The sequence below is a fragment of the Oncorhynchus clarkii genome, chromosome 29 (assembly GCF_045791955.1).
Source record: "Oncorhynchus clarkii lewisi isolate Uvic-CL-2024 chromosome 29, UVic_Ocla_1.0, whole genome shotgun sequence".
Lineage (NCBI taxonomy): Eukaryota > Metazoa > Chordata > Actinopteri > Salmoniformes > Salmonidae > Oncorhynchus > Oncorhynchus clarkii.
This window is the reverse complement of record NC_092175.1, coordinates 45,793,617-45,806,818: the sequence shown is the minus strand read 5'-3', so window position 1 is coordinate 45,806,818 and position 13,202 is coordinate 45,793,617. Positions and strand designations below refer to the sequence as shown.

Sequence of the window (13,202 nt, the reverse complement as noted above, 5' to 3'; positions counted from 1 at the left end):
GTGGACCAATTCAGTTTGTCTGTGATGTGTATGCCGAGGAACTTAAAACTTGCTACCCTCTCCACTACTGTTCCATCGATGTGGATAGGGGGGTGTTCCCTCTGCTGTTTCCTGAAGTCCACAATCATCTCCTTAGTTTTGTTGACGTTGAGTGTGAGGTTATTTTCCTGACACCACACTCCGAGGGCCCTCACCTCCTCCCTGTAGGCCGTCTCGTCGTTGTTGGTAATCAAGCCTACCACTGTTGTGTCGTCCGCAAACTTGATGATTGAGTTGGAGGCGTGCGTGGCCACGCAGTCGTGGGTGAGCAGGGAGTACAGGAGAGGGCTCAGAACGCACCCTTGTGGGGCCCCAGTGTTGAGGATCAGCGGGGAGGAGATGTTGTTGCCTACCCTCACCACCTGGGGGCGGCCCGTCAGGAAGTCCAGTACCCAGTTGCACAGGGCGGGGTCGAGACCCAGGGTCTCAAGCTTGATGACGAGCTTGGAGGGTACTATGGTGTTGAATGCCGAGCTGTAGTCGATGAACAGCATTCTCACATAGGTATTCCTCTTGTCCAGATGGGTTAGGGCAGTGTGCAGTGTGGTTGAGATTGCATCGTCTGTGGACCTATTTGGGCGGTAAGCAAATTGGAGTGGGTCTAGGGTGTCAGGTAGGGTGGAGGTGATATGGTCCTTGACTAGTCTCTCAAAGCACTTCATGATGACGGATGTGAGTGCTACGGGGCGGTAGTCGTTTAGCTCAGTTACCTTAGCTTTCTTGGGAACAGGAACAATGGTGGCCCTCTTGAAGCATGTGGGAACAGCAGACTGGTATAGGGATTGATTGAATATGTCCGTAAACACACCGGCCAGCTGGTCTGCGCATGCTCTGAGGGCGCGGCTGGGGATGCCGTCTGGGCCTGCAGCCTTGCGAGGGTTAACACGTTTAAATGTCTTACTCACCTCGGCTGCAGTGAAGGAGAGACCGCATGTTTTCGTTGCAGGCCGTGTCAGTGGCACTGTATTGTCCTCAAAGCGGGCAAAAAAGTTATTTAGTCTGCCTGGGAGCAAGACATCCTGGTCCGTGACTGGGCTGGATTTCTTCCTGTAGTCCGTGATTGACTGTAGACCCTGCCACATGCCTCTTGTGTCTGAGTCGTTGAATTGAGATTCTACTTTGTCTCTGTACTGGCGCTTAGCTTGTTTGATAGCCTTGCGGAGGGAATAGCTGCACTGTTTGTATTCGGTCATGTTACCAGACACCTTGCACTGATTAAAAGCAGTGGTTCGCGCTTTCAGTTTCACACAAATGCTGCCATCAATCCACGGTTTCTGGTTAGGGAATGTTTTAATCGTTGCTATGGGAACGACATCTTCAACGCACGTTCTAATGAACTCACACACCGAATCAGCGTATTCGTCAATGTTGTTATCTGACGCAATACGAAACATCTCCCAGTCCACGTGATGGAAGCAGTCTTGGAGTGTGGAGTCAGCTTGGTCGGACCAGCGTTGGACAGACCTCAGCGTGGGAGCCTCTTGTTTTAGTTTCTGTCTGTAGGCAGGGATCAACAAAATGGAGTCGTGGTCAGCTTTTCCGAAAGGGGGGCGGGGCAGGGCCTTATATGCGTCGCGGAAGTTAGAGTAACAATGATCCAAGGTCTTTCCTCCCCTGGTTGCGCAATCGATATGCTGATAAAATTTGGGGAGTCTTGTTTTCAGATTAGCCTTGTTAAAATCCCCAGCTACAATGAATGCAGCCTCCGGATAAATCGTTTCCAGTTTGCAGAGAGTTAAATAAAGTTCGTTCAGAGCCATCGATGTGTCTGCTTGGGGGGGGATATATACGGCTGTGATTATAATCGAAGAGAATTCTCTTGGTAGATAATGCGGTCTACATTTGATTGTGAGGAATTCTAAATCAGGTGAACAGAAGGATTTGAGTTCCTGTATGTTTCTTTCATCACACCATGTCACGTTGGCCATGAGGCATACGCCCCCGCCCCTCTTCTTACCAGAAAGATGTTTGTTTCTGTCAGCGCGATGCGTGGAGAAACCCGTTGGCTGCACCGCTTCGGATAGCGTCTCTCCAGTGAGCCATGTTTCAGTGAAGCAAAGGACAGCAAAGGACGTTACAGTCTCTGATGTCCCTCTGGAATGCTACCCTTGCTCGGATTTCATCAACCTTGTTGTCAAGAGACTGGACATTGGCAAGAAGAATGCTAGGGAGTGGTGTGCGCTGTGCCCGTCTCCGGAGTCTGACCAGAAGACCGCCTCGTTTCCCTCTCTTTCGGAGTCGTTTTTTTGGGTCGCTGCATAGGATCCACTCCGTTGTCCTGTTTGTAAGGCAGAACACAGGGTCCGCGTCGCGAAAAACATATTCTTGGTCGTACTGATGGTGAGTTGACGCTGATCTTATATTCAGTAGTTCTTCTCGACTGTATGTAATGAAACCTAAGATGACCTGGGGTACTAATGTAAGAAATAACACGTAAAAAAACTAAAAACTGCATAGTTTCCTAGGAACGCGAAGCGAGGCGGCCATCTCTGTAGGCGCCGGAACTCTGGGATTCAATCCAGCAACCTTTCAGTTACTGGCCCAACGCTCCTACCAGGCTATGGACTTGGTCTTTTACCATATAGCCCTATCTTCTGTATACCAACCGTACCTTGTTACAACACAACTGATTGGCTCAATTGCACTAAGAAGGAAATAAATTCCAGAAATTATATTTTAACAAGGCACACCTGTTAATTGAAATGCATTCCAGGTGACTACCTCATGAAGCTGGTTGAGAGAATGCCAAGAGTGTGCAAAGCTGGTTACTTTGAAGAATCTCAAATCTAAAATATATTTTGATTTGTTTAACACTTTTTTTTAGTTACTACTAGTTATTCCATATGTGTTACTTCATAGTTTTGATGTCTTTGCTATTATTCTACAATGTAGAATTATTTTTATTTTTTTACTTTGTAGGTGTTAGATTCAGTAGGTCCAAACTTTTGACCAATACTGTATGTCATGTATCTGCCCATGCTATTCATTCTACAACTGTTTGCACGTTGCTAAAACTCTGTGCATGGTTGATAACATAACACTGGAAATGTCTTTATCTTTTTGAAACCTTTGTGAGGTTTGTTTACTGTTCACTTGTAATAGTTTAATGTTGAGGTTGTTCTTGTTACTTCTCACTTCTGTTTATTGTTGATTTCATTTGGCAAAAATAACATGTTACCCATTCAATTAAAGGCCCAATGAATTGAATTGAGAGTGCGAGAGAGAGAGAGAGAGAGAGAGCGAGAGTGAGAGTGAGAGAGAGAAAGAGAGAGTGAGTGTGTGAGAGAGAGAGAGTGCGAGAGAGAGAGAGAGAGTCTCTCTCTTCCTTCCTCTCATCCTTCCTCTCGCTCTCTTTCTCTAACCCCGGTGTCAAGAGACCAGACAGACATGGCTGCCACTCTGAAGGGAACTGTCGTCTCTCTTCTTCTTCTCTCCTCCATTTCTCAAGGTAAAGGCTGGATTCACAACTCTTCATCTGATTGTGAGTAGACAGAGTAAAGGAGGCTGTTCTCAGGTTTTCAACTGTTGTGTGATTTGATTGACAGGTGTCCATGGTGTTGACGTGTTCCACCGGGAGTCAGTGAGAGCTGTAGAGGGTCAGAACATCACTCTACCCTGTTTACTAGAAGTGAAGGAGGGACGTAAACCCGTCATCTCTCAGGTAGCTGTGTTTTTCTCTCTTTTTTTCTCAACTGTTTTAATTGCACTATGATTCCATGAGTGTCCTGAAAGACGTCTATCTAATAAAATGTTATTTAAAAACATTTTTTATTATAGCTAACTACCTTAAGATGAACGAACTAACTGTAAGTTGCTCTAGATAAGAGTCTCTGCTATTTGACTAAAATGTGCATATCAATGTTCTAGGTAGAATGGAGGAAGAAAGGAGAGCTGGAGGACCACAGGCTGGTAGTGTTTAACCCTAGTTTTGGTGAAACCCTCGTCTGGCCAAACGTCGCCCTGGACGTGGCGTGGGACAAGGACAAGGAGAAGCTAATGGGCACGTCTCTGGTTCTGAAGGATGTAGAGGCTAAGGACAGCGGGCGTTATATCTGTGACGTCACTACCTACCCCAACGGGTCCATCAGGAAAGTCACTCGGCTGAAGGTTGAAGGTATGGGCTGAATGTTGAAGGTATGGGCTGAGAGTTGAAGTTGTGGGCTGAATGTTGAAGGTATGGGCTGAGAGTTGAAGTTGTGGGCTGAATGTTGAAGGTATGGGCTGAGGGTTGATGGTATGGGCTGAAGGTTGACGTATGGGCTGAGGGTTGAAGCTATGGGCTGAGGGTTGAAGGTATGGGCTGAGGGTTGAAGGAATGGGCTGAGGGTTGAAGGTATGGATTGAGGTTGATGATATGGGCTGAGGGTTGACGTATGGGCTGAGGGTTGAAAATATGGGCTGAGGGTTGACGTATGGGCTGAGGGTTGACATATGGGGTGAAGGTTGATGGCATGGGCTGAGGGTTGAAGGTATGGGCTGAGGGTTGACGTATGGGCTCAGGGGTGACGTATGGGCCGAGGGTTGACGTATGGGCTGAGGGTTGAAGGCATGGGTTGAGGGTTGATGGTATGGGCTGAGGGTTGAAGGTATGGGCTGAGGGTTGAAGATATGGGCTGAGGGTTGAAGATATGGGCTTAGCGGTTGAAGTTATGGGCTGAGGGTTGAAGGCTGAGGGTTGACGTATGGGCTGAGGGTTGAAGGTATGGGCCGCGGATTGACGGTATGGGCAGAGGGTTGCCGGTATGGGCCGAGGGTTGACGGTATGGGCCGAGGGTTGACAGTATGGGCCGAGGGTTGACAGTATGGGCTGAGGGTTGACAGTATGGGCTGAGGGTTGACAGTATGGGCTGAGGGTTGACAGTATGGGCCGAGGGTTGACAGTATGGGCTGAGGGTTGACAGTATGGGCCGAGGGTTTACAGTATGGGCCGAGGGTTGACAGTATGGGCCGAGGGTTGACAGTATGGGCTGAGGGTTGACAGTATGGGCCGAGGGTTGCAGGTATGAGCCGAGGGAGAACCTTCCAGAAAGACAACCATCTCTGCAGCACTCCACCAATCAAGCCTTTATGGTAGAGTGGGCATACGGAATTCACTCCTCAGTAGTGGCAGCATCATGCTGTGGGGATGTTTTTCAGCAGCAGAGACTGGGAGACTAGTCAGGATTGAGGGAAAGATGAACAGAGCAAAGTACAGAGAGATCCTTAATGAAACCTGCTCCAGAGCACTCAGGACCTCAGACTGGGTGAAAGTCACCTTCCAAAAGGACATTGAACCTAAGCACACAGCCAAGACAATGCAGGAGTGGTTTCGGGACAAGTCTCTGAATGTCCTTGAGTGGCCCAGCCAGAGCCCAGACTTGATCCTGATTGAACATTTCTAGTGAGATCTGAAAATAGCTGTGCAGCGACGCTCCCCATCCAACCTGAGAGAGCTTGTCCAACCTGAGAGAGCTTGAGAGGATCTGCAGAGAAGAATGAGAGAAATTAATTTATGAACATATCTCCCTCTCTCTCTCTCTCTCTCTCTCTCTCTCTCTCTCTCTCTCTCTCTCTCTCTCTCTCTCTCTCTCTCTCTCTGTCTCATATTAACATAATACAAATTATCATAATCCATATTGTCAACGGGACAACAGTAACAACAATAACCAAGGGTCAAAATAACCATACATTGAACAATAACAAAAGCAGTAGAGGACATGTGGTTTTAAGGGTTTCAAAATTGGTGAAATTACACTCTTTACTTGTTTTATATTTTTGACATTTTGTCAGGAAATGCAGCTCTGTCTCAGGTTCTGCTGTTGTGCAGTGGTTGCACAGCCTTTCCTCTACAGGGAACCAGGTTTTCCTGTCTACCCTTCTCAATGCAAGGCTGTGATCACTGAGCCTGTACTTTGTCAAGGTTTTTCTAAGGTTTTGATCAGTAACCATGGTTAAATAGTTTGCCAAGGTGTACTGTCGATTTAGGGATTTAGTTAGCACTGCATTTTGCTTTGTGCTTGTGTTTCCCAAAAGGTAATGTAGTGTTGCTCTGTGCTTGTGTTTCCCAATAGGTAATATAGTGTTGCTTTGTGCTTGTGTTTCCCAATAGGTAATGTAGTGTTGCTTTGTGCTTGTGTTTCCCCATAGGTAATGTAGTGTTGCTCTGTGCTTGTGTTTCCCAATAGGTAATATAGTGTTGCTTTGTGCTTGTGTTTCCCAATAGGTAATGTAGTGTTGCTTTGTGCTTGTGTTTCCCCATAGGTAATGTAGTGTTGCTCTGTGCTTGTGTTTCCCAATAGGTAATGTAGTGTTGCTCTGTGCTTGTGTTTCCCAATAGGTAATATAGTGTTGCTTTGTGCTTGTGTTTCCCAATAGGTAATGTAGTGTTGCTTTGTGCTTGTGTTTCCCAAAAGGTAATGTAGTGCTGCTTTGTGCTTGTGTTTCCTAATAGGTAATGTAGTGTTGCTTTGTGCTTGTGTTTCCTAATAGGTAATGTAGTGTTGCTTTGTGCTTGTGTTTCCCAATAGGTAATGTAGTGTTGCTCTGTGCTTGTGTTTCCCAATAGGTAATGTAGTGTTTCTCTGTGCTTGTGTTTCCCAAAAGGTAATGTAGTGTTGCTTTGTGCTTGTGTTTCCCCATAGGTAATATAGTGTTGCTTTGTGCTTGTGTTTCCCAATAGGTAATGTAGTGTTGCTTTGTGCTTGTGTTTCCCCATAGGTAATGTAGTGTTGCTCTGTGCTTGTGTTTCCCAATAGGTAATGTAGTGTTGATCTGTGCTTGTGTTTCCCAAAAGGTAATGTAGTGTTGCTCTGTGCTTGTGTTTCCCAATAAGTAATGTAGAGTTGCTCTGTGCTTGTGTTTCCCCATAGGTAATGTAGTGTTGCTTTGTGCTTGTGTTTCCCCATAGGTAATGTAGTGTTGCTTTGTGCTTGTGTTTTCCAATAGGTAATGTAGTGTTGCTTTGTGCTTGTGTTTCCCCATAGGTAATGTAGTGTTGCTTTGTGCCTGTGTTTCCCCATAGGTAATGTAGTGTTGCTTTGTGCTTGTGTTTTCCAATAGGTAATGTAGTGTTGCTTTGTGCTTGTGTTTCCCCATAGGTAATGTAGTGTTGCTTTGTGCCTGTGTTTCCCAATAGGTAATGTAGTGTTGCTTTGTGCTTGTGTTTCCTAATAGGTAATGTAGTGTTGCTCTGTGCTTGTGTTTCCCAATAGGTAATGTAGTGTTGCTTTGTGCTTGTGTTTCCCAATAGGTAATGTAGTGTTGCTTTGTGCTTGTATTTCCCAATAGGTAATGTAGTGTTGCTTTGTGCTTGTGTTTCCCAATAGGTAATGTAGTGTTGCTTTGTGCTTGTGTTTCCCAAAAGGTAATGTAGTGTTGCTTTGTGCTTGTGTTTCCCAATAGGTAATGTAGTGTTGCTTTGTGCTTGTGTTTCCCAATAGGTAATGTAGTGTTGCTTTGTGCTTGTGTTTCCCAATAGGTAATGTAGTGTTGCTTTGTGCTTGTGTTTCCCAATAGGTAATGTAGTGTTGCTTTGTGCTTGTGTTTCCCCATAGGTAATGTAGTGTTGCTTTGTGCTTGTGTTTCCCAATAGGTAATGTAGTGTTGCTCTGTGCTTGTGTTTCCCCATAGGTAATGTAGTTTTGTTTAGACTGTTGTAATTTGGTTTATTCTGATTGATTGGATGTTCTGGTCCTGAGGCTTCAGTGTGTTAGTAGAACAGGTTAGTGAACTCAGCCCCAGGACCAGCTGGATGAGGGGACTGAGGCTTCAGTGTGTTAGTAGAACAGGTTAGTGAACTCAGCCCCAGGACCAGCTGGATGAGGAGACTGAGGCTTCAGTGTGTTAGTAGAACAGGTTAGTGAACTCAGCCCCAGGACCAGCTGGATGAGGGGACTGAGGCTTCAGTGTGTTAGTAGAACAGGTTAGTGAACTCAGCCCCAGGCCCAGCTGGATGAGGGGTCTGAGGCTTCAGTGTGTTAGTAGAACAGGTTAGTGAACTCAGTCCCAGGACCAGCTGGATGAGGGGAATGAGGCTTCAGTGTGTTAGTAGAACAGGTTTGTGAACTCGGGATCAGCTGGATGATGGGACTGAGGCTTCAGTGTGTTAGTAGAACAGGTTAGTGAACTCAGCCCCAGGACCAGCTGGATGAGGGGACTGAGGCTTCAGTGTGTTAGTAGAACACGTTAGTGAACTCAGCCCCAGGACCAGTTGGATGAGGGGACTGAGGCTTCAGTGTGTTAGTAGAACAGGTTTGTGAACTCAGTCCCAGGACCAGCTGGATGAGGGGAATGAGGCTTCAGTGTGTTAGTAGAACAGGTTTGTGAACTCGGGACCAGCTGGATGAGGGGACAGGGGCTTCAGTGTGTTAGTAGAACAGGTTAGTGAACTCAGCCCCAGGACCAGCTGGATGAGGGGACTGGGGCTTCAGTGTGTTAGTAGAACAGGTTAGTGAACTCAGCCCCAGGACCAGCTGGATGAGGGGACTGAGGCTTCAGTGTGTTAGTTGAACAGGTTAGTGAACTCAGCCCCAGGACCAGCTGGAAGAGGGGACTGAGGCTTCAGTGTGTTAGTAGAACAGGTTAGTGAACTCAGGACCAGCTGGATGAGGGGACTGAGGCTTCAGTGTGTTAGTAGAACAGGTTTGTGAACTCAGCCCCAAGACCACCTCGATGAGGGGACTGAGGCTTCAGTGTGTTAGTAGAACAGGTTTGTGAACTCAGCCCCAGGACCAGCTGGATGAGGGGACTGAGGCTTCAGTGTGTTAGTAGAACAGGTTTGTGAACTCAGCCCCAGGACCAGCTGGATGAGGGGACTGAGGCTTCAGTGTGTTAGTAGAACAGGTCAGTGAACTCAGCCCCAGGACCAGCTGGATGAGGGGACTGAGGCTTCAGTGTGTTAGTAGAACAGGTCAGTGAACTCAGCACCAGGACCAGCTGGATGAGGGGACTGAGGCTTCAGTGTGTTAGTAGAACAGGTTTGTGAACTCAGCCCCAGGACCAGCTGGATGAGGGGACTGAGGCTTCAGTGTGTTAGTAGAACAGGTTTGTGAACTCAGCCCCAGGACCAGCTGGATGAGGGGACTGAGGCTTCAGTGTGTTAGTAGAACAGGTTAGTGAACTCAGCCCCAGGACCAGCTGGATGAGGGGACTGAAGCTTCAGTGTGTTAGTAGAACAGGTTGGTGAACTCAGCCCCAGGAACAGCTGGATGAGGGGACTGAGTCTTCAGTGTGTTAGTAGAACAGGTTAGTGAACTCAGGACCAGCTGGATGAGGAGACGGAGGCTTCAGTGTGTTAGTAGAACAGGTTAGTGAACTCAGCCCCAGGACAAGCTGGATGAGGGGACTGAGGCTTCAGTGTGTTAGAAGAACAGGTTTGTGAACTCAGCCCCAGGACCAGCTGGATGAGGGGACTGGGGCTTCAGTGTGTTAGTAGAACAGGTTAGTGAACTCAGCCCCAGGACCAGCTGAATGTGGGGACTGAGGCTTCAGTGTGTTAGTTGAACAGGTTAGTGAACTCAGCCCCAGGACCAGCTGGATGAGGGGACTGAGGCTTCAGTGTGTTAGTAGAACAGGTTAGTGAACTCAGGACCAGCTGGATGAGGGGAGTGAGGCTTCAGTGTGTTAGTAGAACAGGTTTGTGAACTCAGCCCCAGGACCACCTCGATGAGGGGACTGAGGTTTCAGTGTGTTAGTAGAACAGGTTTGTGAACTCAGCCCCAGGACCAGCTGGATGAGGGGACTGAGGCTTCAGTGTGTTAGTAGAACAGGTTTGTGAACTCAGCCCCAGGACCAGCTGGATGAGGGGACTGAGGCTTCAGTGTGTTAGTAGAACAGGTTTGTGAACTCAGCCCCAGGACCAGCTGGATGAGGGGACTGAGGCTTCAGTGTGTTAGCAGAACAGGTTTGTAAACTCAGCCCCAGGACCAGCTGGATGAGGGGACTGAGGCTTCAGTGTGTTAGTAGAACAGGTTTGTGAACTCAGCCACAGGACCAGCTGGATGAGGGGACTGAGGCTTCAGTGTGTTAGTAGAACAGGTTAGTGAACTCAGCCCCAGGACCAGCTGGATGAGGGGACTGAGGCTTCAGTGTGTTAGTTGAACAGGTTAGTGAACTCAGCCCCAGGACCAGCTGGAAGAGGGGACTGAGGCTTCAGTGTGTTAGTAGAACAGGTTAGTGAACTCAGGACCAGCTGGATGAGGGGACTGAGGCTTCAGTGTGTTAGTAGAACAGGTTTGTGAACTCAGCCCCAAGACCACCTCGATGAGGGGACTGAGGCTTCAGTGTGTTAGTAGAACAGGTTTGTGAACTCAGCCCCAGGACCAGCTGGATGAGGGGACTGAGGCTTCAGTGTGTTAGTAGAACAGGTTTGTGAACTCAGCCCCAGGACCAGCTGGATGAGGGGACTGAGGCTTCAGTGTGTTAGTAGAACAGGTCAGTGAACTCAGCACCAGGACCAGCTGGATGAGGGGACTGAGGCTTCAGTGTGTTAGTAGAACAGGTTTGTGAACTCAGCCCCAGGACCAGCTGGATGAGGGGACTGAGGCTTCAGTGTGTTAGTAGAACAGGTTTGTGAACTCAGCCCCAGGACCAGCTGGATGAGGGGACTGAGGCTTCAGTGTGTTAGTAGAACAGGTTAGTGAACTCAGCCCCAGGACCAGCTGGATGAGGGGACTGAAGCTTCAGTGTGTTAGTAGAACAGGTTGGTGAACTCAGCCCCAGGACCAGCTGGATGAGGGGACTGAGTCTTCAGTGTGTTAGTAGAACAGGTTAGTGAACTCAGGACCAGCTGGATGAGGAGACGGAGGCTTCAGTGTGTTAGTAGAACAGGTTAGTGAACTCAGCCCCAGGACCAGCTGGATGAGGGGACTGAGGCTTCAGTGTGTTATTAGAACAGGTTTGTGAACTCAGCCCCAGGACAAGCTGGATGAGGGGACTGAGGCTTCAGTGTGTTAGAAGAACAGGTTTGTGAACTCAGCCCCAGGACCAGCTGGATGAGGGGACTGGGGCTTCAGTGTGTTAGTAGAACAGGTTAGTGAACTCAGCCCCAGGACCAGCTGAATGAGGGGACTGAGGCTTCAGTGTGTTAGTTGAACAGGTTAGTGAACTCAGCCCCAGGACCAGCTGGATGAGGGGACTGAGGCTTCAGTGTGTTAGTAGAACAGGTTAGTGAACTCAGGACCAGCTGGATGAGGGGAGTGAGGCTTCAGTGTGTTAGTAGAACAGGTTTGTGAACTCAGCCCCAGGACCACCTCGATGAGGGGACTGAGGTTTCAGTGTGTTAGTAGAACAGGTTTGTGAACTCAGCCCCAGGACCAGCTGGATGAGGGGACTGAGGCTTCAGTGTGTTAGTAGAACAGGTTTGTGAACTCAGCCCCAGGACCAGCTGGATGAGGGGACTGAGGCTTCAGTGTGTTAGTAGAACAGGTTTGTGAACTCAGCCCCAGGACCAGCTGGATGAGGGGACTGAGGCTTCAGTGTGTTAGCAGAACAGGTTTGTAAACTCAGCCCCAGGACCAGCTGGATGAGGGGACTGAGGCTTCAGTGTGTTAGTAGAACAGGTTTGTGAACTCAGCCACAGGACCAGCTGGATGAGGGGACTGAGGCTTCAGTGTGTTAGTAGAACAGGTTTGTGAACTCAGCCCCAGGACCAGCTGGATGAGGGGACTGAGGCTTCAGTGTGTTAGTAGAACAGGTTAGTGAACTCAGCCCCAGGACCAGCTGGATGAGGGGACTGAGGCTTCAGTGTGTTAGTAGAACAGGTTTGTGAACTCAGCCCCAGGACCAGCTGGATGAGGGGACTGAGGCTTCAGTGTGTTAGTAGAACAGGTTTGTGAACTCAGCCCCAGGACCAGCTGGATGAGGGGACTGAGGCTTCAGTGTGTTAGTAGAACAGGTTTGTGAACTCAGCCCCAGGACCAGCTGGATGAGGGGACTGAGGCTTCAGTGTGTTAGTAGAACAGGTTAGTGAACTCAGCCCCAGGACCAGCTGGATGAGTGGACTGAGGCTTCAGTGTGTTAGTAGAACAGGTTTGTGAACTCAGCCCCAGGACCAGCTGGATGAGGGGACTGAGGCTTCAGTGTGTTAGTAGAACAGGTTAGTGAACTCAGCCCCAGGACCAGCTGGATGAGGGGAATGAGGCTTCAGTGTGTTAGTAGAACAGGTTTGTGAACTCGGGACCAGCTGGATGAGGGGACTGGGGCTTCAGTGTGTTAGTAGAACAGGTTAGTGAACTCAGCCCCAGGACCAGCTGGATGAGGGGACTGAGGCTTCAGTGTGTTAGTAAAACAGGTTTGTGAACTCAGCCCCAGGACCAGCTGGATGAGGGGACTGGGGCTTCAGTGTGTTAGTAGAACAGGTTTGTGAACTCAGCCCCAGGACCACCTCGATGAGGGGACTGAGGCTTCAGTGTGTTAGTAGAACAGGTTAGTGAACTCAGCCCCAGGACCAGCTGGATGAGGGGACTGAGGCTTCAGTGTGTTAGTAGAACAGGTTTGTGAACTCAGCCCCAGGACCAGCTGGATGAGGGGACTCTTTTCTTTGCTCAGCTCTTGGCATTGCAGGGCTTGGTAATGATATGAGAGGGGGTCACTGTATTTTAGATGTTTCCAAAATTGAATTGCTCTTTTTTTAGTTTTTATTATTAGTGGATTTTGGCCTAATTCTGCCCTGCATGCATTGTTTGTAGTTTTCCTCTGGACATGTAGGGGAATCTTACAGAACTCTGCATGCAGGGTTTCAATGGGATGTTTGTCCCATTTGGTGACATCTTGTTTTGCAAGTGGACCCCACACCTCGCTGCCATAAAGTGCAATTGGTACTTCAGTACTCTATATATTTAAACCTCAGTAATTGTAGTGTGTACAGGACTCTATATATTTAAACCTCAGTAATTGTAGTGTGTTCAGTACTCTATATATTTAAACCTCAGTAATTGTAGTGTGTACAGGACTCTATATATTTAAACCTCAGTAATTGTAGTGTGTACAGTACTCTATATATTTTGTACCAATTGAGAACTTTGGTCTAATTCCCTGAGATCTGGATCTTCTCTGGAAAATCGTTATTTTAGTATTTTTGGGATTTACTGCCAGGGCCCAGGTCTGGCATTACTGCTCTAGCAGGTCCAGGCTCTGCTGTAGTTCGTGTGCTGTGGGTGACAGCAGGCACAGGTCATCTGCGAAAA

The 13,202-nt window shown here is 48.2% G+C and overlaps 1 protein-coding gene across 1 annotated transcript in view; it reads left to right on the top strand.

The window, feature by feature from the left end:
- The first annotated feature begins 3,408 nt into the window (after positions 1-3,408).
- The window catches only part of LOC139388336 (mucin-22), a 16,322-nt gene continuing 6,528 nt past the window's right edge, over positions 3,409-13,202 (top strand). The window contains exons 1-3 of the mRNA XM_071134949.1: positions 3,409-3,487; positions 3,585-3,700; positions 3,907-4,153. Coding sequence (XP_070991050.1) covers positions 3,427-3,487; positions 3,585-3,700; positions 3,907-4,153 — 424 coding nt within the window. The 5' untranslated portion in view covers positions 3,409-3,426. The remainder of the gene's footprint in view (positions 3,488-3,584; positions 3,701-3,906; positions 4,154-13,202) is intronic.